The sequence below is a fragment of the Colletotrichum fructicola genome, assembly GCF_000319635.2.
Source record: "Colletotrichum fructicola Nara gc5 chromosome Unknown KSG_Nara_v1_contig01, whole genome shotgun sequence".
Lineage (NCBI taxonomy): Eukaryota > Fungi > Ascomycota > Sordariomycetes > Glomerellales > Glomerellaceae > Colletotrichum > Colletotrichum fructicola.
In genome coordinates, this window is record NW_027094051.1 from 1,678,512 (window position 1) to 1,701,046 (window position 22,535).

Below are 22,535 nucleotides of genomic sequence, written 5' to 3' on the forward strand. Positions count from 1 at the left end.
AAGCAACAGCATGCCTGCCTACTTAAACAGCTGGGAAAGTTAGCAATGTACAGGAAAATAGAGGTCGGCGCCTTGAACGTACTTGAAAAGGGAAAATGAAAATGAAAGACGAAAATGAAAGCCTCTGATACACGTCGATTGCCTAACGTCGCCTCTTTCTTTGATGGTCCCACGAGCTACGAAACCTCGGAGTCGTACATCTCAGAAATTTCCATTGAAACCGCCATCCAAGCCCTGGCCCGGATCGTTCTCGTCGAAGACATTGGGGGCGATGGGAAACATGTGAGGGTGATACAGGTTCCGTTGATCCGGGTGGCCATTGATTGGGTTGAATCCGTGGTGCGCATTGTGTGGCCAATGGTGCGGGTAGTGAGGATGAAAGACAGAGTCGATTGCCTGTGCGTGCGCGAAGTTGTGGAAGGGGGGAGGCATCCCCATGTTGGACATTCTGGCCTGGTTCAAGTGAGCGTTGTGACCACCAAAGAAGCTGTGATTTCCAAATGCCGGATCCTGCAAGCCACAGTTATTTTCCTTCCCTTTGTAGGTTCGGTGCGACAGCTGCTTCGCAGCAGGGGTAGGAGACGCCAACGTCAGGTTTGAGTTCGGGTTCATCGGTTGGAGGGGGATACGACTTCGCACATTGAATCTGCAACAGAGGGGTCATCAATATACCGTATCAATTGGAGAGTTGAGGTCGTGGCCAAGAGCCGACCTAGCTTGATCTGTGATCTGGGTCGGGGGTTGGCGGGCTGTGGACAGATTAGCAACAGCTGAAGATGGAAGCAATGATAGCAACATACGGTCAGAAGAGCCGTCTCTGAAGACATCGCCGGCTCCTACGTCAGGTCTGTCAGGGATTGTGAAAGTTCGTTTGAAGTTGCCCATCTGATCCACAAATTGGGACTCGTCGAAGTCTGTGTCAAAACTGTCCGGGTCAGGATCGTTGTCCGCATCGACGTCGCCATGGGGATTGTCGTTGTAGGCAATACCAAGAGGCATGTCAGTGCCTAGGACAAACCCTTGGTTTGGGTCACTGACATCGGCGTCGTCGCTGGCAATCTCGAATCTTTCTGGGGAGTTTTGGAAGTCTGCCTCGGGGGAGGGGCTGGTCATGACCTTCGGACCCTTTTTAGTTCGGAGTTGTCTGGCACGAGTGGGCCGCATGAGAGCCTCGTCGTCCGTGTCTAGCTCTTCCTTGACCCTAACAGAAGGAGACTCGAAGCCATCGGTGACAGCGCGTCTCTGACGACCTCTAGGCTTCTTGGCAGGCTGGATATTGTCAGTTTGGTTCCGGGCTTAGCAAGTTGGAAGGCACCATACCGGAGTACCCTCAATGGAAGGGGCATCGTAGACACTGCGAGTCTTCTCAACCTCCAAGTTGAGGTTAGCCACCATCTCGAGGGTAGTGACAGCCTGAGAGTCAAGCTCCATCTGAAGGAGGACCGAGGCGTCCTTGCGCTGGTTCCGCTTCTTCCTCTGATCCGGGGTAGCGGCGTCGAAGAGACTCATGCCGGGCCAGATAATACCCTTGAGTCTAACAGTGTCGTAGTCCTCCTCGACATAGTCGGGACCAGGATCAGCTGGCTCGCCCTCTTCTCCAAAGAATGTGATTGCTTCCTGGTGCTCGAAACTTCCCGTCTTCTTGGCAGACGGAGTCGAAGGAGTGTCGGCGTCGTGCTCAGTCTTGACAGTTACAGCAAGGGACTTCTTCTTCTTCACAGTCTGCAAGAGGTCAGTTCATCTGATCAAGAACGGAGGTTACGGAAACAGCCTACCTGGGCGAGGTGCTGACCAGGTCGCTTGCCATTGGTCATTCCTCTGGCTGCCATGAGACGCTCTGCGAGCAAACGCTCGAGATTGTGCTTGGCGTACCAAGTGTCATAGGTGGCAATGGTCGCAGCGGCGGAGAGGTCTGCGTGGGACTCGAGTCTCGTAGTGTTCAAGGTGTGAAGATGGCCCTTGGAGCTCAAGTGGGTCAACAAGTGAGAAACGTCAGAGAAGCGAGGGTGGCTGGAGCAGATGCAGCAGAGCAGAGGGATAGAAGAGCCATCTGAAGACTTGACGTCGGATGACTTCTTGACAGCTGCCTTCGCGTTGGAACCCTTGCCGGCGTTCTTGGCTTGGGACGGCTGGGACTTCTTGGAAACCTTTGCAGGCTTCAACACCTTGGGCGCCTTGGGAGGCTTGATAGGGGTATCGTTGTCGACCTCAGTCTCACGGGCTGCGATGTCGGCCATACTCTGCTAACTATCAGCAACTGCAAGCATTTCAGGCGGTTTCCGAGGTCAGTCGTGACTGACTGGCAACGGCTTCAGATGAAGCGAGCGTGGTGGGGAACTGGATAAGTTTCTCGGGGTAACCAAAACGCAAAACGAGAGGCAGGAAATCCTCCCTGTGATGTCGTGGACATCAAGTGGGCAAAGAACGACTGGTGTTTCGAGATGTCGAAGACACGGGAAAGGCAGAGCCGAGCAAAGAAAGCAAAGCGATGACACTGAGTAGCTCAGGACATGTGGGAGGAGGGGATGAGATAGACAATTGCTGTCGCGGGATGGCGGGAGATTGAGAATTGGCAGACAGAACGAATGGTATCTTGGGATGAAGTTCCGGATGATGTGTAGTTCAGGGGAAAGTGGTACTCACGGCCTGGGCAGCAACAGCTGCTTGACGTCTGGGCGCCATTTTTGCAGGAAAGAGAGAAGCAGCGAGCTGTCCATAGTAGCTGCGTGCGTTCCAATTTCCCGAAAGGGACGTTGCTTGAGGTCGAGGAAGTAAAGGAAGGAGGGAGTGTCGTCGGTCGTGTGCCCGAGGCGGTTCTTGCCTGTGTATGAAGCTTCCGTCAGTAAGCATACGGGCCAGAGCAAGGACGAAGGAAGGGACAAAGGCTCCTGCACTGGATGAAATGGCAGGCGGCTGTCCAGTCATCACATGACAGGAGTGGGACCATCCGCTATCTCATAGGACAGGACCAGATACCGGATCACCACTGGACCATGGCCGTCGAGAAAGATAAGGTCCTCACACCTCGAAATTTCTGGTCTTGTGCTCCCAGTACTGTGCATTCCATATGCCATTGCTGGCAATGAAATTCCAGTGACGTGACTGCCTCCACCGTTGGTCCCTGGCTCTGAGAGCTCAGGTACGCCTCATTTTCGTCCCTTCCTGGGGTGATCTGCACTTACCAAGAGCTGGAAGCCAAAAGGCAGGTAGCAAGCAACGTTCTCCGATGCCGTGCTAGAATTGTCTGAGTCGAGTCGTTCGATCTCTTGCCGAATCAATTTCCTCGGTGGTTTGCTTCGCGGAAAGCTTGATATCGTATCAAGGCTGTGCCGTCCTCGGTAGGCAGGATCTGATCAAAAACTCCGGTTGAGAACCTTGCTGCTCTGGGTATTGCGCCGCTGATATATGTCGAAGGTATCAAATGAACCCTGCAAGGGTTAGTAAGTATATGCGAAGATTGTGATGCTGTTTTCTCTGGTGATCAAAAGGATTGTGGTGATAGTGGCAAGGAGAAGGAAAAGAAGATTCCCAAGCCAGGTGTAAAGAGGAGAGAAGGAAAAAAAGTAGATCAGTGTTCCTGGCCCTCCTTTTATCTATGGGCAAACTTCAGAAATTGCCCTCGATGCCCTCACGCCCATATTCACCTTCTGAAGCAGCTCTCGCCTTTCTGAATATCAAAAAGAGGCGAGAGCAGGACCGAAGGGTTAATGGCTCCTGCTTTCTCAAGTCTCATGGAACGCGTGAAGGGATCAAGAAGACCCAGACACCATGGCAACACTCTGACTATCTGCTCAATGTTCCGTGAGATCATAAGAAGACAGTGCCCCTGTGAAGTTCAAAGGGTCCAAATGCTCAAAGTCATGGGCAGTGGTTTGTCCATACAAAGCATTGGGGAACCACAGAGCCACCCAGACCAAGTGCATAAGTCTCCAAATCTTGAACTCCATTGTGCCAATTCCCTCTTGATCCTGACGAGTTGGACTGCATACGAAGAACAGACGGTTCCCGGGCAACCAGCACTGAGTACCGGGGTAGAACTTGAACATATGGAAAGGGGGCAGAGACCACGCAGCCAGAACCCATGAGGCTCAGAACATCCAACACCAGACCAGCTGGCCTTGATGACAGCAGATGCAATCTGAAAAACCTTCTCAGCCGAGGCTCTGGCGAGATGCTTGACTCAGGTCGTCCCATCGCCCAGGCATTGAGATGAAGTGCGATGACCCGACCAAAATGCAGGTCCAGACGAAAAAGAACACAAGGAAATGATCAACATCAACCCCCAAAAAGTCCAAAAGCCAGCCATAAAGAAAAGGCCACAGAAAGCGCACAGAAGATGCAGACAAAGTAAAATCGAAAACCAGACTTCAAAGCCTGTCTTCGCGTACCTCTAGTACCCAGCAGGCTTGATCTCCCGGTCCTTTGGTGCTGTGGGGATGGATGTGATTCCGCTTCTCGCGAGAATTTCGACAGTAGTGGTTTTCGGTTGATTCTGTGAATAACACAGAGGCTTCCTGGACGACCTGAAAGGCCTGGGAGAGTCGTTTTTCTCGGATTGGTGTTGGTGATAAAATATCGACAGGATAGGTGTTGTAACAGGACTTTTGGTCGGGGTGGTGGGAGTTCGATACGGTATCGAAACAAATCGTAGAAATCAGGGTACGTGACGGTGGTAGAAAGGAGGAAGAGAATTTGAAGGAGAGAAAACTGGATAGAAATCGTCTTGCTGACGACTTCTCCAGATGGGGAGAAGAAGGGAGAAAGGAGTGACGAAGGGTTGGTGGTGGTGAGGTTGTGAAGTGTTGAGGTCGGAGGAGGGGTTGTTTTTTTCCTCTCGGTGATGTTGACAGGAAAAAAAGAGCGCGACGCGCTAGTTGGGTGCGAAGACCGACCTCAAGCAGCTCACCTGAGCCCCAGGCACGTGACTGTTGACGAGCTTGTGTATTGATGCACCTGGTTCCTGAGTATTCACATGCGGTGTCCTGAAGGTTCTCACAAAGGGGGGAAGGGAGGGCGCTTGGCGGGGAGCCGCCTAAGGCAATGGAGGTGCCTTTGGTGTTTTCAACCTCAACCACCACCACTACTCCACTTCCTTTGGAAATGGAAGGAGAGTCAGCGGGCGAACTCTCAGCTGCTGAGAAAAAAAAAAAAAAAGGGGAAGTAATCGGAAGGACTTTGGTGTTTACAACCTTGGCCACTACTACCACCACTACCTACCTCAGTTATCACCCCAGCTCCTCTGATGTTGCAGTCTTCTGAGAGTTGAGAGTGCAACCAGACTCGACTAACCGTCTCCTGACGACCCAAACAACAAACACCGAATCGGTAGTACGTAGGGAGATACGTTCCAGACAGAGGCAGCCAGCTGTTGCGACCAAGTGGGTATACTGAGAGGACGGCACTCACGCGTGGATTTCCCACCCCACTTACGAATACCGTCCTTGAAAGTCTTGGTCAACGATAAGTGGTGATAAGATATATTATTGTATTGCGTATCGGGATCGACCCTAATTCAGGCTCCGTCGAGGCCTGTTTAATAAAATGTCTGAAGGCTAGCACAGGGCAGATCGCATGTAGCAAAACGAAAGCCCCTAAAAAGCCAACACTTTTGCTCTTCTCTCGCCATGTATCCTTGCTACCATCGTAGTTGGAAATAGAAGGTTATTAGACGGCAAGAGGTAAGTATTGCGAGCAAATTCCACTCCCGAGCGACTGCTCCTGTCGCATTTCCAGCATCACTGCATCTTCTTTCGCAATGCCTTCTCGGTCACCGCTCTCGGCATGCAATACACAGGGTCGACCTCCACCATGCCCGGATACCCCAGCAAGCTGAGACCCGTAAGGCCGAACAGGGTATGCCACACGTCCACCATGTTCCCTGGCCGATCTGAGATGCCGCCGAGCTCCGTATCCTGGCACTTGAGGATGAAGGTGATCAGCTTCTGCCGGTCGATCCAGTGCGTCCGATCAATGATGCTCAAGCTGCTTAGCACCCACCAACTGTAGCACACGTCCTCATCCTTCTCGGGCCTACCATTGAGGCCGCCAGCCGCAACTTGCCTCTCACTCAACCACCGACCTAGCTTGTCCTTCTCCACAAGATCCAGACGCCCTGCGATGGAGAGCGCCGCGAGACAGGTGAAGATCTGACCCGAGTGGGACTCCGCACCGGGACTCACACCGTAGCCGCCGTCAAAGTTGGTACACGCGGCGATGTGCTTGACAGCCTTGTCGACGTCCACCAGATCAAGCAGACCGAGCAGCGAGAGAGCATTCAGCGCGCCGTAGAGGAAGCGGGTGTCCTCCTCGCCCCATTCGTCACCTGCGAAAGTTCCGCTTTCACGGTTCTGAAGATCTGCAATGACTGTCCCTCAATGTCAGCATCTCATGCGCAATCAACAGCGAGAAGCGGCAAGCACTCACACTTGCCCACTTGCGCCTTCCCCTTGCCGCGCACCTCCAGCTCATCCAAGGCGTCAATCATGACGAGGATCTGTACAGCACTAACTGTATAGAGCATGTGAGCATCGTGGCCTGGCGCGGCCCCGAAGCCTCCGCTCTCGTGTTGGCACGAGAGAACGAAGTCTATGGTTTCGGCGCGGGGAAGCGCGTCAGGGTGACCCAGAAGGTGCAGCGCAGTGAGGCCCCAATAGAGACCGTTCAGGCGTAGGTGCTCCGTCAGCCAGTAGTCGTACTCGTCTTTGCGAGTATCCAAACTCTGGATGTACTTCACGTGAGCCGCTGTGGCCAGCTTGAGCTCGTCTGGAAGATTCTCGAACTGGGCCGCCATGGTGAATCCTCGTACTATCTGGGGGTGAGTCAGATTTTTGAGGTTCTGGGACGGACAGATGATCGAGGGTTCCGTTGGGGCTTGAGTGTAAATAAAATTTGACGATGCTCCACGCAAGGTAGAAGGAAAGAGATGAAGTTGTGTCGCTTAGGTAAGGCAGTTCGGTTGGGTTCCCAGACGGCAGGTTCCGCCGTCTGACGAGCCAGGATGTTGCATCCCCGTCAGGAAGGGACACTGAACCGACCAGGACGGCGCTGGACCCACGTTTTCCGGGTGCTGTGATGGGATACCGTACCTAAAACCTCTGAAATTCTCCGAGAAGCGAGCATTCGTCTTTCATCAAATCATATTGTGTCGTCTGGCGAGGCGCAAATTACTGTTTCTGCTGGAAAGGTCACTCGGGCCCGATGTATGCTGACTGAGGCCTCGTGTGTTCTCAAAAATAACCACGGCACTCGCTGGTGAGCTATCCGCCTGCCTTGCCGCTATCAAGCCGATGTTGCTGACTGACTCTGGAAGCTTGGGTGACACTTCTCGTTTCCAAGACCATTGGTCACGATTATCGCTCGCTCGGACTTCGACTAGCCACCAATCGTTGACAGAACCGATCTAGAGGCTGGCCGGTTGTGCACCAGGTGACTGATTGACCAAACCAGGCTGCTTGGCTATGCGACTACGGGAAACTGCGTTGCGCGCCTTTCCCAAATCAACGGGGCCAACGGGGCCTGCATGAGAGATGGGCGAATCTACCTTGGCCCAACTCCGAACAAAGGTATCGGATTGGATAATGCATTGCGATACCATCTTTTCCAGACCGGTGTAGATGCCTTTATCCGGCTGGTGCCTGAGTCTCCGGCCTTGTTTCTTGCATCGCCGGCTGGCACCACGGCCGGGTAGATCTCTCCTTGGGGTGGCGGCTTGCCGACTGCGAGAACGGCATTAGATGGAAACTGCCAACATCAAGATGATGGAAAAGCATATTCACATCGAAGATCGACGGCAGGGAATATGGCTCTATTTTGCATGCTTATATCGATGATCAGGATTACGCAAGAGCGCCGAACGGCTTCCACAGTGCCGTCATCAAGATCGGGGCTTTACGCAGGGGCGCATGATTCAGAGGCATTTGGGAGGCGGCAACTGACAGTCGAGCCCGCTACAGGCTTCATCCTGAAGATTGACCTCATGCTCGGGTGCGAACTATGACATATCGGGCACTCCTTTTTGAGATGGCGTGGACGATACTGGCCTCGGTCTTGGAAGCTTCTCGGGCCTGCGCATTTCAGAGCATTAGACTTTAAAGAGAGAAGCAATTCCCTTCATGTCCACAGCCAGCACAGGCCATATCCATGGTTGACGGCGGCATACGGCCCAGCAGAATGACGGAGCAGCCACGATGCCATGTGCGCGTACCAATTTTTTTCTGGGTCTTTCCCGTCTGCTCCCGCCATACTTTTCAGTATGTGGATGACAGACTGCCCGTGAGCGTGATCCAGCACACCTTATCCACCACCCCCAGGCTTGGCCATTATTTGTCGAGGAAACACTACCGAGTTTCAGAGTCGTCGGTCGTGTTCCTGGACTAAGCCGTTTTCGGCCTGGACATCACCAGTGAGGTGCTTTGCCATGTCGAAATCCCACTCAGACCGTTCGCAGGTACAGCCTTCAGGCGCCTGAGAGGAATGTTCTCATGTTGCCCGCAGTCGACTGCCGCCGAGATGCACAGTATTATTTTCCTCGCAGTCGTTTGAGCGGCAATTAAACAATCAAAGTACCTTACTGTCTGCAACTTGGTTTGCTCCGATGGTGGAGTCTAAGCAGGCAAGGTGGCAGCTGGCGTTGGTCATGCCTTGTTCAAGCCAGCCAACGGTAAGATCGATAATGAGAGTTCCCTCGTCGTCGCCCCTCTGTGGCTTGAAGCTTGAACTTCAATGGGTCCGGGTCAGATCCCGGTGGCTTGAACACCGCAAACGGCTGTCCATTGTTCTCGTTGTGATACGTTGATCACATAGGTATTTCTACTCATCGCAGTGTCCAGTTACGGTGAAAACAGGCTGACTGACTTTCCGTCAGTCGCACCTCACTGCTGACATACGGCGGGCGGAGTGGTGGTGCTCTTGGGGTAGTTGTAGGAACACACATCGCGGTGCAGGGAGCTCTGCGATGTCAATGTGACCTCCGTGCCTGTCCGATCTGCAGGCCCGAACTGCGAAGCTCACACGCCATCGCAGCCCTTTGAGTTTATTCCGCCAATTGTGAAAATCCATGGACACCTACTGCGGGGAAATCATTACCGCTTGCGACACAGAAGAGGGCAACGCCGCCGAAAGGTACGAGATCTGAAAGTTTCCGACGCTTCGGCTCCGGGCCCGTTGACAGATGGTAGCTGGCATCGGGTTGGCTCTTGTACGTTCGAATTTATCATCAAAGAGGATGAATCAACACCCTGTTGGAAGAGTTGGATGACGATGGGTCTTGTGTTTCTTCCACGCTCGCGGGGTGAATGAGGAGGGACGTGGCATCGAGATCGGCAAAGTTTGCCATATCTTCTGCGCAATAACCCGTCGTCTCGTCCCTGCTAACTCTGCTCAACAAGAAGTCAGGTGGTCAAAGAGCATGCACGTTTTTCGGTACGATTTCGAGATAAGGCTTGTGCCGGAGCGTTGCGGCAACGGCCAGTTCGCACCATCGGCCCATAGGAAACTTCGAGCAAGGTCGGTTGGTTGGCTCTCAACCCATCCGGAGGCTGGCGATGGTGTGCTAGAACGTCTCCTTCGCCCGTGCATTGCAGAACACCGTGCAGTAGCGTGACTCCTTTCCGTCAGACCAACGACCAGTCACCAGCTTCCTGCCGGGGTCACAGAAGCAATCGCAGCGAGTTGAGCCGAGACAGCCTTCAGAGGAAGGCGAGATATGTTCGAACCGGGCTTCCAGTAGCTGTGGAAGGGTCTGAACGTGCAGCAAGCCGCAGGGAAACAAAAGATGCTGCGCTGGATGTGTTGCGAGTGAGCGCGAGGGCTGTCACATCATACCAGATCTGTCCGTTTCTCCGTCTTCCGTCTCCGCCGACTGTCTCGTCTTTTCGGTGTCCTGGCCACGTTGTGTCCTGTACAATTGCCCCTTCATTCGCTCGGAGAATAGGGGCTGTTGGCTTCCGCCTGTCGCCATCTGTGCAGCGCAACAGCCATATCTGGGAACGGAGATGCCGTCGAGCAGGCGCGATCGATGTCTGAAGGACGGGATCCACAGACGGCCGCAATCTTGAAGTCTTAATGCGATTTAGAGCAGGTGGTTAATGGCCAGCGAAGAACTTGTCATACCTCACAGCGAGCCAAAAGTCCGGATCCAGGGGGCTGTGAGATGAGGTAATGAGCCGTTTAAAGCTCCCGTCCGCAGCTGCAACCAAGAGCACCCCTGGCATTTGCGCATTCCCGGCGAATCCCATCCATGGCTATCCATAGAAACGTTTGTGTTTCAGAAATCGGGTCGCCGGGCAGCCCTGTAGAGTCGAGACGAGGCATCATTTCTTGCCTTGGCACAAGGCATTGTGATATTGCAAAACGCGACGCCCTTTTCATCAAAAGGGCAAAGGGTCATCAAAGATGAGGCGACACGCTTTGGCTGTAATCAAAAAGAATTTTGCCCAACGCGTGTCCTCCGTCGCACGCATACCAGGCGGCCCTGAGTCCGGGGGCGTTTGCTGCCATGGGCGGGATTTCTGTGCATTGTTCCTGCTGCTTGCGAATACGAACAGGGTCCAAGAGGGAGGAGAGGGATCCAAAGCGTTGACGTTGCTCTAGAGTCTGGCGGACTGGCGCTGGAAGCGAGCAAGGCGTCATTGACGAATGGTCTGGTTGTCATTCCTCTCGTTGACATGAGAGTCTAACTCGATCGACGACGGGTTCCTGTCGCATTGGAGCCGGGAGAGACGTTAGGGGGGATTCTTTGGAGACACGGCTTCCAATAGCTCGAGCGACGCCAATGTCAAACAGACGTGCGCGGGCCCAATCGGCACTAGAAGACAACCGGGTCCTGATCTGTGCGTGCGTGACGGACAGACGGACAGGCCCAAAGCCGTTGGTCTAATCCAGGTTGGCCAAACTTGACGGCGCTGCCATGCCGCAAGCAGCGCATGTTGGCCGTTTGTGGCGATTGGGGGCGAGGGCGAAGACGGCAGGAGGAAGTGGAATGTTGATGGATTCATTTGACGCTGATGGGTTCGTTTGTAGACATTTTCCTCGTCTTCTTTTCGACCTGGCCGTGTTGATGATGTGAGGCGGGCTGGGCCGGTCTGGGCTGGAGCTTCTATTCATGGAATCTGATAATGACGGGAGGTGTTGTTGAACACGGAAGCAGCGCGGCGACTCGACACAGCCCGCGGTGGGTGCATGGCCGCTAAGCCTGAGGGCCCCCACAGCTGGCGTGGAACCCTCGAGTGCTAGCGTTCCGGGCTCTCCAGAGTCCAGGCAGTGGTGATCTCTGCCCAACTTCACCTCTTGATGTGTTCCCACCTGGCGCGTGTCTGATTTACACCAGTGGAGCTGATGTTGTTGCATGGCAGGGGCAGATCCACACCTACCCGACAGGCCTCCTTCTGGCAGCCCAACTAAGGAACCTAGGCCTCCTCTTTCCCCTCCGCCCCCTCTTCTCCTCACCTATCCTCCAACACCAACACCAACAGCACTCGTTCACTTCACTACGGATCCGCACCGTGGCACCGGCCCAGACCTCACTCGCCAGCTGCCCGGCCCCTCTGCTCTTTTCGGGCCCCCTCCCCTCGGGACTTTCAACTTGTATCTGTACCTTGCAGATTGCAGCTGCCGCCATTGGCTGCCAGGTACAGGCACAGGTACAAGCCGACACAGACAACCTACAGAGACAGGCACAATCGAGGCATATGGCCGGATTTGCGCTCCTCAGCAGCAACCTCACCAGACCAGACAGACAGCATTGACAGTTGGCAGCACGCATTCTTCTTCTCTTTTCCATCAATCCCCCATTTTATCTACATCGAACCCTTTCAGCCACCTGCTGTTTGTGCACAGGTAGACAAGGAGGGAACAACCCAGAAGACGACACCGAAAGGCCGGCTCCTTGAGGCCCAAATCAACGCCCATTCATTCCATAGTTGCATCAGCCTCCCTGGCTCCGGCTGCTGGCACCTCACCTCACTCACCTCACTCCAACCTCAGAGTCCACATCCACATCCACTTCCCCATCCCACAGCTGCTACCTCATCATCTCCTTCCTTCAGGTACCTTCCATTGCCCATCTATCTGTGCAATACAACCAACCTTACCTATCTTTTGGTCTCACAATTTCAGGTTGCCATTGTCACCTTACATTTGCGCTGCTAGTCCCTCACCGCACCTCATCTTACCCTCTTACTATCTCTCACCCTCTGTGCCTGCTCTCATTACACACATTTCACAACTCACCATCCCATCTTTTACCACTCTATCCTCATCCACCTTTCCTGCATTCACACACGCCCCTTGCGCCGCCCACCTGGCCTAGGAACAAGCCGGGCAGCCGCACTGTCACAGGGTTGTCGTTTTTTTGTTATCCAGAACAGCAGCTCTGTCTGTCTGCCTGCCGTTACACCCCCTCCTCCCCTTTCTATCCCCGACAGATGCGTGATCCGTCCGTCCCCGTCCCAGTGCGCACACCGAAACAGCTACAGCTCACCCTCCTGTGGCAGACAGCGAATCAGGATTGGGGTCGTTACTGGGCTTGTCTGTCCCATCCCATCTCATCCCATCCTGATCCACGTTCGCTGCTTTGCCCTGTGTGCCGTTGCACTGTTGCTAGGTACTGTTGATACCACCACCAAAGATCTGAGGGAGGGAGGTGCTGCTGTCCTTCGAAGTGCCACCACCGCACACACTACACCTCACAGGCACCGACATCTAAGAGGCCTGCCCGCTGCCTGCCTGCCTGCCCTGATACTTGGCCTCGCCCCCATCCTCCTCACATTCGGGGCCTTACCACGCCTCTACCTGGCTCATCTCATCTCCAAGGGCGAGGTACCTCGACACTCTGCGCCTACCTGTCGGATTCATACGGTACGGATTACCTGACTGGGACTTGCTGCAGCTCTGCCCTGCCTGCTCCTGGTCCTCTTTTTGGCGCTCCCGCAGCCGCTGTCCACCACCACCACCACCTCCTCCTCCAACATCCTCGCTCACCTACTTACGCCTACAATACGCCCACACGCCTGCGCATACGCCGCCTTGTGTCGCCTTCGAGTCCTTTGCCTCTCTGACCGGGCCCCCAAAACACTTATTTTACCCAGCGACTTGCCTGCCTGCCTGCCAGAGCCCCCGGGGGCACGTTAATCTCCTGCCATGGGTCGCAAGCATGCACCGCAGCCGCTGACGCTGTCTGAATCCCAGTCCGCCGACCACCAGCCTGAGGACGTTCCGCGCTCTGCTGAAACCCTCGCCTCTACCGTCCCTCCAAGCGCTGGCTCCAAATCGCAATCTTCTCCCAGATCTCCGCGCTCTCCCTTTAGGTTCACTCCGAAAAGACCCAGCACCAGTCGCAAACAGTCTCTACAGCTGGCTGACGAACATCGAAACTTTGACGACGACGACGACGACGACGAATTTCAGCAGTATCCGCCCATTTCCTCCGCCCTGCACCGCGCGTCCGAAGACACGCCCCCTCGCCAGCATCATCAGCAACACCCCATCAGCCCCCGTTCTCAGCACCGCCTCGACCATCCCTCCCCTGGCTCCAGCAGCACCAAAGCCTCCAAGGGCGGCTTCTTCTTCAATTTCACAAAGTCGTCCAAATCGTCCCATTCTATCGCATCCTCATCCTCGCCCGCCCACCACCACCACCATCAGCAGCAACCCTCGCGCCATAACCACCAGCAGAACCCGAGCCAGAACCCTGACTCGAGAGGCGAAACTATGTCGAGGGGCCCCGACAGTGCTCCCATGAGCACCACCCAACCCACCCAACCTTCAGGTACGAGGATAACTTTCCTTCTTGAGACCGCAGTGTCCCACTGCCTGTGCTGCCGGGGCCCACCACCTGATCCATCCCCCGTTTCGCCTATCGTGAGACCATTTCTTCAGCCGCTAACCCATCTGCCATTTCACCAGCCGACCCGTCCTATGCTGAGAACGCCGTCCAAAAGCCCGCACCCACCTTGCCGTCCAAGTCTGACGTGTCAATCGCCTCCGCTGCCGACTTCGATCCTTCCGCTTCCCAACCCTCTTCGTCGAAGAAGGGCAAGTCGAAGCCCTTCGGTCTCTTGACCCGTAACAAGTCCCTCCGCGACAAGGACCGCGACAAGGACGGCTCAAGCTCTAGGGACAAGCAGCCGAGCCCCGTACCAATAACGATCAGCGAACCCGAGCCGTCGCACATCCCCTCCGACCCTTACAACCCACGCAAGGCGTCAGCGCCTGCACCTGCAACTGACAGGTCAATCAAGGAAATGGTCAATTCCACGGCGCGGAACCGCTCAGAAGACCGCGGTTCGCCACGAGACATGGGCAACAAAGAAAATCTGAGGGAGAAGGGGAACAAGGAGATTCAGAGAGAAAAGGAGCACCACCCCCGCCAGAATTCCTCTTCGGCAAATGGAGGCTTTTTCGGTGGTTTGAAGAGCGGAAGAGATATGATCAGCAATCGCCTTTTCGGAAAGGGCGGCCGCAGTGGCAGCACGACGGAGAAGGAGCCTGTCATCGACGACGAACACTACCAGCTTAAGACAATCAACCTACCTCTGGTCGAGCAAACACGACGCACACGTATTTCGAAGCGTTTGGAGGACTCTAGAGACAAGACTGAGTTCTGGATGCCTGCTTTCCCATGGCGCGCAATCGACTATTTGAATTACAAGGGCTGCGATGTCGAGGGCCTGTATCGTGTGCCGGGTAGTGGACCCCAGATCAAGAAGTGGCAGAGGAGATTCGACGAAGGTTTGACGACACAATCCACGCAGATGTGACCAGCGCACTAACAAGATTTCTAGAATACGACGTCAACTTATTCGAGCAGCCTGACTTGTACGACATCAATATTATCGGTTCCATGCTCAAGGCATGGCTGAGAGAGCTTCCCGATGAGCTGTTCCCGAAGGAGGCACAGGAACGCGTTGCGAGGGAATGCGCTGGCTACGAAACCGTTCCTCCACTCCTGGTCGAGGAGCTGTCTAACCTATCGCCGTTCAACTACTACCTGCTCTTCGCCATCACCTGCCATCTCAGCCTACTTTTGGCCCATTCCGACAAGAACAAGATGGACTTCCGAAACCTTTGCATTTGCTTCCAGCCCTGCATGAAGATTGATGCGTTCTGCTTCAGATTCCTGGTTTGCGACTGGCGCGACTGCTGGAAGGGCTGCAAGAACGAGGCAAAGTTCATCGAGCAGGAGTATCAGCTTTTCGACCAACCTCCCCCGAAGGGCCTGTCAGAGCCACGCAAGCCATCCAAGGAGTCATCACAGGAACCAACGCCGGAGGAACCAACGATTACTTTGGAGAGGGCTGCAACACCGTCTGACAACAGCAGCAAGCACTCAAACGCTAGTACTGAGCAACCAAAGGATCGGCGGCTAAAAAAAAAGCCCCTCCAACTCTCTGAGTCCAACGGCAGTGTCGCATCTAACTCGACCATGGCGACAACTCTGACGATTGACAGCGGCCGCGACGCGCCACGAGGTTCCAGCGACCTGCGACCTCTGTCACCCATCAAGCCTCTCTCGCCACTCGGTTTCTAAAGCACAGTATAGAAACCATCAACAGTTTCTTTCAACCTCGAATACCCAGGCGGAACTCGTGTGCATACGGAGCAGTTGCATCAACATTACATTATCGACGACGACCTTACGCCGTTAACGACTTTCGTTTTCCCCTTCATGCGCTTCCATCCCATCACTATCTTGATGCTGTCCGGGTGGTTGCAAAAATCTCCAGGTGACGGACCGCATAGAGATTGCAGATTGGGTTCCGCTTCGTTTGCGACACAGCATCATGCTATTTGGTATACCCCAGGGCATCGAATCGTATCACAAAAGCCGTCGTTTTATCCCTTTAGGAAACTGCGTTGGGCTACTTTTGCATCAACGAACAGGATCCTCGCAACCCGAGCCGCCGTCTTGCGTTCGCGCTTCAGGCAGCTCAAATTTGGGTACCTAATTTTCTTCTTTTCTGCACTTTTGTAAGGAGCTACGAATCTAGCGATGTTTGGTCTTTAGTAGCATAGCAGGACATGGGGATGAGGAGCATTCACGAAATGCTGGCTAGGTCGGGGGACACGGACACAGCTCACGAATAAGTATGACTGAGGGGGTTCGGTGGGATCTGTGTACTATATGAAGGATTATATATGTAGCACGAGGTCAAGCGCGGCCAGACGAGGCCCGCGGTGGAAAATGAGGACCACAAGTTCACAATTCAAAGCACCAGTGCCCGGTCAAGGTTGATGTAATCAGAGCCAGAGATCTGGCTCGTGAAGCCGTTCCATTCCTTTTAAGAATCCGACGCCCAAGCATACAGACTGGATATGAATAACCACCGCCAATAAAACGCCAACCCATGCCGAACCTAAAAGCATTACACAATTTTGGTCTCCATCTTTTCTCTACCGTTTGCCAGCCGCCTCGCGTTGGTTCTTTCTCATTTTCCTCTCGTTGCGCTTGATCTTCTCCTTTCGTTCCCTGCGCTTGTCGCCACGGATCGTGGTGCCCTCGGGGCGGTTCATCTCCTTCTCGGCATCGACCTCGACAACCCAGTCGTCCTCGCCCTTCTTGTTCAGGCCCTTGTAACCCCACTTGCGGCGCCACTCCTGCGTGTCCTCGTCGAAGGCGAGGTTCTTGCGCTGCTCGCGCGTCTTGGGCTTGATGCCGCGCTTGGCGGCGAAGCGCTCCCACTTGGTCGGCTCCTTGGCCTTGGGGACGGGCTTCTCGCGCGGCAGGTCCGTCGAGGGGGGCGGAAGCGTCAGGAGGACGCCGTCGGAGGTGCTTTGGAGAGGGCAGGTGGTCAGGAGCTGGTTGATGAGGGCCTGGGCGCCATCGCGAGCTGTAGCGGCGAGGGATTCCTCAATGGCGGACTGGTCGAGCTCGAGGGGGTTGGGGTCGTTGGCGAGCAGCAGGCCCAGGTCGAAGTTGTAGGGTGTGGGCTTGTTGACTGCGACGGGCAGCTTGGGGCGCGAAACAGGGAGCGCCATTTCGATAGCCGGTGTCGCGTGCTTTTGTTTCGTGGTTTGGTTCGGAATGGCGACTTTCGGGGAGGTTTGGAGTGTGCAGATGTCTGGAGTTGTACGGCGTAACGGGGGAGCGTATCTGGGGCGCCTGCAGGTGGGATTATCCAGAACTTTTTTTCTGCCAGAAATTTTGGCGGCGAGCGATTAGATCGGATCAACTGCCACCGCACCGCCGACCAACAGCGCCCCGCCAATCAGCGCTGCAATTGGCTCAATGACCTACGAGCCCCGGAGGGGTGTGCCTCTAACGACCCCGAGAATTTACGAACTTTTTGGAGCTTGGGGAAAGACATCGCACGACGACGACCTACCAAAGGGGCGACTCGACGAGCTGCTTCGGACGGAACCGAACACCCGCGACTGTGCCAATCCGAATGGCCTCATAAAGATTCACCGGAAAACAGACATACGAGCAAGAAACAGCCAGCCTCGGGCACCGAAACCACCCACAATGGCCTCCGCCAACTGCGCGCGGTGCCTCACCCGGCCGACGACGGCCGCAGCAGTAGCAGCACCCCGGGTCCTCTCGCAGCGCATCGTCCCCGTCATCACCTCCTATGCGGCCGCCGCCCCCTCCGGCTCCGCCCTCTTCTCGACCACCTCTGCCCTTGCAGCCGGCGGCGCCAACGCCTCGACCATGCGCAAGGTACAACACTGGGGAAAGCACATCCGTCGCGGCAAGATCAACCAGAACTCCAAGAAGAAGCGGGAGAACATCAAGGTGAAGAAGCCCGCGCCGGGAGAGCGTAAGGCCTTCCGCAAGCGCATCACGCTCAGCAACAACAGTGCGCTGCTCGTTGAGGGCCTGAAGGTGGTTGACGGGACCACAATGTCTTCGGTTGAGGCCCAGGGGACCATGGTCGGTCTGCCGGATCAGCTTGTCGACCAGCTGCGCACGCTCGAGGCGTTCAAGATCCACCAGCCCTGGGGCCTGTTCAGGAAACCGCACATGCTCGTGAGGGAGGAGACGGTGAAGCTGGTCAGCAGGGTCGACAAGGCCGTCCAGGAGAGGCAGACGTTGAGGACGGTGTTGACGGGAGACAAAGTTGGAGGCAAGAGCATGTTGCTGCTGCAAACCATGGCTCACGCTCTCATGAATAACTGGGTTGTCATTAACATCCCCGAAGGTATGCTCACTCACTTCACAAGCATCATCATCGCAACTAACACACTCCATAGCCCAAGACCTGACCAACTCCAACACGGACTACAGCCCCGTCCCCAGCTCCAAGCCCCTCCAATTCTACCAGCCAACCTACTGCTTCAACCTCCTGCAGCAAATCATGAAGGCCAACGGGTCCGTCCTCAAGAAGCACAAGATCACAAAGGAGTACCCGGAGCTCCTTCACGTCCCCAAGGACGGCACCCTCTACGACATCGCAAACGCCGCCAAGGAGACCGAGTTCGCCTGGCCCGCCTTCCAGGCCCTCTGGTCCGAGTTGACCACCGCTCCCGGCGGGCCCCCGGTCCTCCTCACCCTCGATGGCCTCTCCCACATCATGAAGATCTCTGCCTACCGCGACCCGGCCTTCAACCTCGTGCACGCCCACGATCTCACCCTGGTCCGCCTCTTCGTCGACGCCCTCAGCGGCAAGACGCCCCTCGCCAACGGCGGCGCCGTCATCGCCGCCACCAGCCGCAGCAATGCGCCCCGCTCCCCGTCCATGGAACTCGCCCTTGCGCAGTCCGCCGCCGCCGCCGAGGGCCTGCACGTCCCCACGCCCGACCCGTACGGCAAGGGCTACGACGACCGCATCTACGAGTCCGTCCGCAACGTCGAGACGTTCAACGTCAGCGGCGTCAGCCGCGACGAGGCCCGCGCCGTGATGGAGTACTGGGCTGCCAGCGGCATGTATCGCTCGCGCGTTGACGCCGGTTCTGTTGGTGAGAAGTGGACTGTCGCTGGTGGTGGTATCCTCGGCGAGTTGGAGCGGGCGAGCTTGCTCAACACGCGTATGCTGCAGTACTAAAGGGATGGGACGATGGAATGAGAAGTGCGGGTGGGGGCGGGCAGTGTATACATGTATCAGTGTACCAAAGATGTGGGAGGTGTGAAAAAAGGAAGAGCTTTTGTACTATACTACCATCATCTGAAGTTATGAGAATTTCCCAATCCACGTAAAAGGAATGAGCTTTGCGACTACTTTGACATCATGATCATTGAACGAGACAAAGGACTGAGATGTATCTGGCATCTTTTGTGATTCATTATCTTCTTCATTCGAGTGGTTGGGAAAAGTCAGCCTCTCCACCTCTCTGGTCACTTCATCCATGATAAACCCAACAACGCCAATCCCAAGGCGGCTTCAGTTTGCAAAGCCGTATATGACGAATAACATTTTTCAACGACACTACGCAACCCCGACAGTACCATCGTCCGCTGACAATTAGTCGTGCGTTCCTGCGGCCGTGATGAAGACCAATCTGGTGCCGTTGCCAGCCGTTTGCCACACCTATTTTCCGATGGGTTGGAGAATGTCTCTGAAGAAAAGAAAGATTGGGTTGTGGGTGAAAACTTACATCGAGCTCGTTGTACTCCTCCAGGGCAGCGAGCCACTGGTCCTCGGTGAATCCCTTGGCAATGACACGCTCCTTGACCTTGCGGAGGGACATTTCAGTGCCAAGCTCATCGTCTTCGTCGTCGGCATCGTCGGCGCGGCAGGCACCGCTGTCGGCCAGCGACTTGACCAGGTTGTAGATTCTGCTGCTCGCGTTAAGACGCGAGCGTCCGGAGCTGCTCTGCTCGGCGGCGAGACTCTCCTTGGAGGCCTCAATGAGGCGCAGCCCCTCGTCGACGTCGTCGTTGGTAACCTCGTTGGAGAAACGAAGACGGGCGAGGGCCTGGGCGAGACGGATGATACCGAGGAGGGTACGCGGCGTCGTGTGGGTGAACTGTTGGCCCTTCTTCTCTGCGCGGCGCTGCTGCTCGCGCATACGAACGTATGTCTTGATGATGTACTCGTTGATGCCTTCCGTGACGACAGGGCGGTATGTGCGAGCTTGAGCGACGTAGGAGCGGACCTCGTGCGGTGAGAAAACAACAGAGTCGGTGCCAATGTCCGGGTGCTTCATATGCATGTGGACATAGGCGACGTGCTTGGCGAGCTGGGCGTCAGACTCGCGAGATGGGGTATCAAGAAGCAAGAACATGATGTCGAAACGAGAGAGGAGAGCGGCGGGGAGGTTGATGTTCTCGACCGGGGAGATGCGAGGGTTGTAGCGACCGTAAATGGGGTTAGCGGCGGCAAGGATGGAAGTGCGGGCGTTGAGAGTGGTGGAAATGCCAGCCTTGGAGATGGAGATGGTCTGCTGTTCCATAACCTCGTGGATAGCTGTACGGTCGTTCTCGTCCATTTTGTCGAATTCATCGATACAGCAGATGCCGTTGTCAGCGAGGACGAGAGCACCACCCTCGAGAACCATCTCGTCGGTTACAGGATCACGCATGACGGCAGCCGTCAGACCGACACCACTGGAACCGCGACCGGAGGTGTAGACACCACGGGGAGCGACCTTTGAGATGTACTTGAGCAGCTGGGACTTGGCCACACCAGGGTCACCCATCAAGCAGATGTTGATGTCACCACGAATCTTCATGCCATCCTCAGCTTGCTTCAACGGAGCACCAATGAGAAGCAGGAGAAGTGCCTTCTTGACATCGAGGTGTCCATAGATTTCGGGGGCAATAGACTTTGCAAGAAGCTCGTAGACTTGGCCGGATTGCCTGTACTGGTCGATGCGGCGAACAAGCTTGGCGTCCACGATCATTTCGGAGTAGGCCTTCTTGTGCTGGACGATGTGATGCGCCTCCAGGAAGGTATCGGTCAGAAGACCGGCCCTCATAGCCTTGAAACCAGTGTAAGGGGTGGGTAGGAAGATACCCGAAATATCGACAACATCGCCCGGGTTGACCTTGCGCACCGAGGTACCGTAACACAGAACAGTCAAGGTACGAGGAATCTGACCGATGGGAACCTGCTCCGCAAGCTCCTGAACCTTGACCTCCTGGAAGGGCAAGAACTTGGAGGCTCTCGTAGATGGGTGAAGCTGACCCTTGGCCTGGTTCATCTCGCAATCCTTTGAGGGGCATACGGTCAACGGACCGAATGACTTCTCGTTGACGGGCTGGAAGATTTCGCAGCCGCAACGGTCACAGGTGTAGGCGCTGACCTGCACGATGGGCTTGACGTCTGAAACTCTGGTGGCGATTGCGCGAACGGTAATCAGGTGGCCAAGCTGGTCGCCCTTGACGTTACGCACGGCATAGGCCTTCGCTGGGTGGTCAGGGGAATCGGATCGAGGCTTGAAGACGAGGGTATATCGGCGAGTGAGCTCGGCGGGGAACTTGTCCTCGGCGACGGTAGGGTCGGGGAGCTGGCCATCCGTAGGCTCAGTAGCTTGACGCTGCAGTTGCTCGTTTCTCCTCTGTCTTCGCTCCATCAAAACATCCAGAACGTCATCCTTGAAGCTTTTTGCCGTTAGTGTGAAGCATTTCCAAGGGGTTGCAAGTTGGCATACGTTGTGTCGGCGCTAGGCTTGGGCATAAGCTTGTCCACCGCTCTTGACATCAATTCGACATAATGCTTGGTGTTGGTCTCGATGGACTCCACCAAATGGAGCTCGTCGCCGATTTGTGATTCGAACTAGAGTTATCGTCAGTCCTCAGTCTCATGCCAGACAAGTTACTCGGGTTTGCCCACAGCTGCGATGTCGTCCAGGTCGACCAAAACCTCATCAATCTGGCGGTCTGCAAGCTTCTGCATCATGGCCTGGTATTTATGCGCGGGCGGGGTCTTATCCCGGCGGTGAGTCTGGCGGGCACCATCGTCCTCCATCAATTCATCGTCGTCGCTAAAGTCATCTTCGTCTATCGTAATGTTGCCGAGGGCATGTGCGATGGTCTGCTCAGGCGACGCCTTGAAGTCTTTGAGGAAGGATTCGAGAGCGGCTAGCAGCGAGTTAGGATCGTCTTGCGACAGCGGTGTGGGATCGAGTTGGCAGGTCTGGCTTACTCTGCTGCGCTTCATACGCTACCGGCGCCTTGAATTGACGAAGCGCCATCTTGACAGAATTTGCGGGGTCTCGACTGCAGAATTGTCTCTTGGAAGCTCAATGACCTAGTCTGACAGACGCAGGTGCAGTTGTGAAAGGGGTATAATTCGTCTTTGCGACGGCAGCTCGGTTCTGTTCTGCTGCTATCGAATCGAAGTTTGGCGCCGGGTGGGGGCTGGAAGAAGAATCGACGGGACCTAATCAATGCGCTAGGGGGGAAGACATTGACCGGGAGACCAAACCACGAAATTACGCGACTTCCAGACGCGAGCGTGTCAGACACGCGTTAATTGATTTTCGGGGCAAGCCACAATGTGGCGTAACATATGGATCCTGCTCCCCAAAAGCCAGGGGGTCCGGAAAAGATACGTACAGGACTCCTGCAGCTACCCCGTGTTCGGGCCCAATGGGGTGGAGGTCCCTTTCCATGCCGGGAATGCCTCGGCGTCGGCACATGCCTGGGCCAGTCTCGG

At 55.4% G+C, this 22,535-nt stretch overlaps 7 protein-coding genes across 7 annotated transcripts; 2 read left to right on the forward strand and 5 right to left on the reverse strand.

Annotated features, from left to right (window-relative positions):
• Nucleotides 1-22: 22 nt before the first annotated feature.
• CGGC5_v000486 (uncharacterized protein) lies at nucleotides 23-2,682 on the reverse strand (the record flags this gene model as incomplete). Its single annotated transcript, XM_032032407.2, has 8 exons — nucleotides 23-30; nucleotides 83-124; nucleotides 222-646; nucleotides 713-749; nucleotides 801-1,269; nucleotides 1,321-1,722; nucleotides 1,776-2,240; nucleotides 2,644-2,682. The coding sequence occupies 8 exons, from the start codon at nucleotides 2,680-2,682 to the stop codon at nucleotides 23-25; spliced, it is 1,887 nt and encodes a 628-aa protein (XP_031888392.2).
• A 3,053-nt stretch (nucleotides 2,683-5,735) lies between these two features.
• Nucleotides 5,736-6,790, reverse strand: BET2 (Geranylgeranyl transferase type-2 subunit beta; the record flags this gene model as incomplete). Its single annotated transcript, XM_032032406.1, has 2 exons — nucleotides 5,736-6,364; nucleotides 6,424-6,790. The coding sequence occupies 2 exons, from the start codon at nucleotides 6,788-6,790 to the stop codon at nucleotides 5,736-5,738; spliced, it is 996 nt and encodes a 331-aa protein (XP_031888391.1).
• A 3,021-nt stretch (nucleotides 6,791-9,811) lies between these two features.
• On the reverse strand, nucleotides 9,812-10,211 carry CGGC5_v000488 (uncharacterized protein; the record flags this gene model as incomplete). Its single annotated transcript, XM_066150680.1, has 2 exons — nucleotides 9,812-10,058; nucleotides 10,111-10,211. 2 exons carry the CDS (start codon nucleotides 10,209-10,211, stop codon nucleotides 9,812-9,814), a joined length of 348 nt encoding a protein of 115 aa, XP_066009928.1.
• Nucleotides 10,212-13,137: 2,926 nt separating this feature from the next.
• Nucleotides 13,138-15,526, forward strand: rga2-0 (putative Rho-type GTPase-activating protein 2; the record flags this gene model as incomplete). The annotated part of the gene is made up of 3 exons (XM_032032405.1): nucleotides 13,138-13,765; nucleotides 13,903-14,727; nucleotides 14,781-15,526. 3 exons carry the CDS (start codon nucleotides 13,138-13,140, stop codon nucleotides 15,524-15,526), a joined length of 2,199 nt encoding a protein of 732 aa, XP_031888394.1.
• Nucleotides 15,527-16,389: 863 nt separating this feature from the next.
• Nucleotides 16,390-16,974, reverse strand: RRS1 (Regulator of ribosome biosynthesis; the record flags this gene model as incomplete). The annotated part of the gene is made up of 1 exon (XM_032032404.1): nucleotides 16,390-16,974. The coding sequence occupies one exon, from the start codon at nucleotides 16,972-16,974 to the stop codon at nucleotides 16,390-16,392; it is 585 nt and encodes a 194-aa protein (XP_031888393.1).
• A 487-nt stretch (nucleotides 16,975-17,461) lies between these two features.
• CGGC5_v000491 (mitochondrial 37S ribosomal protein mS29) lies at nucleotides 17,462-18,980 on the forward strand (the record flags this gene model as incomplete). Its single annotated transcript, XM_032032403.1, has 2 exons — nucleotides 17,462-18,137; nucleotides 18,190-18,980. The coding sequence occupies 2 exons, from the start codon at nucleotides 17,462-17,464 to the stop codon at nucleotides 18,978-18,980; spliced, it is 1,467 nt and encodes a 488-aa protein (XP_031888396.1).
• A 417-nt stretch (nucleotides 18,981-19,397) lies between these two features.
• On the reverse strand, nucleotides 19,398-22,071 carry mcm7 (DNA replication licensing factor MCM7; the record flags this gene model as incomplete). Its single annotated transcript, XM_032032402.1, has 5 exons — nucleotides 19,398-19,463; nucleotides 19,531-21,478; nucleotides 21,529-21,653; nucleotides 21,711-21,958; nucleotides 22,023-22,071. The coding sequence occupies 5 exons, from the start codon at nucleotides 22,069-22,071 to the stop codon at nucleotides 19,398-19,400; spliced, it is 2,436 nt and encodes an 811-aa protein (XP_031888395.1).
• Nucleotides 22,072-22,535: the final 464 nt, after the last annotated feature.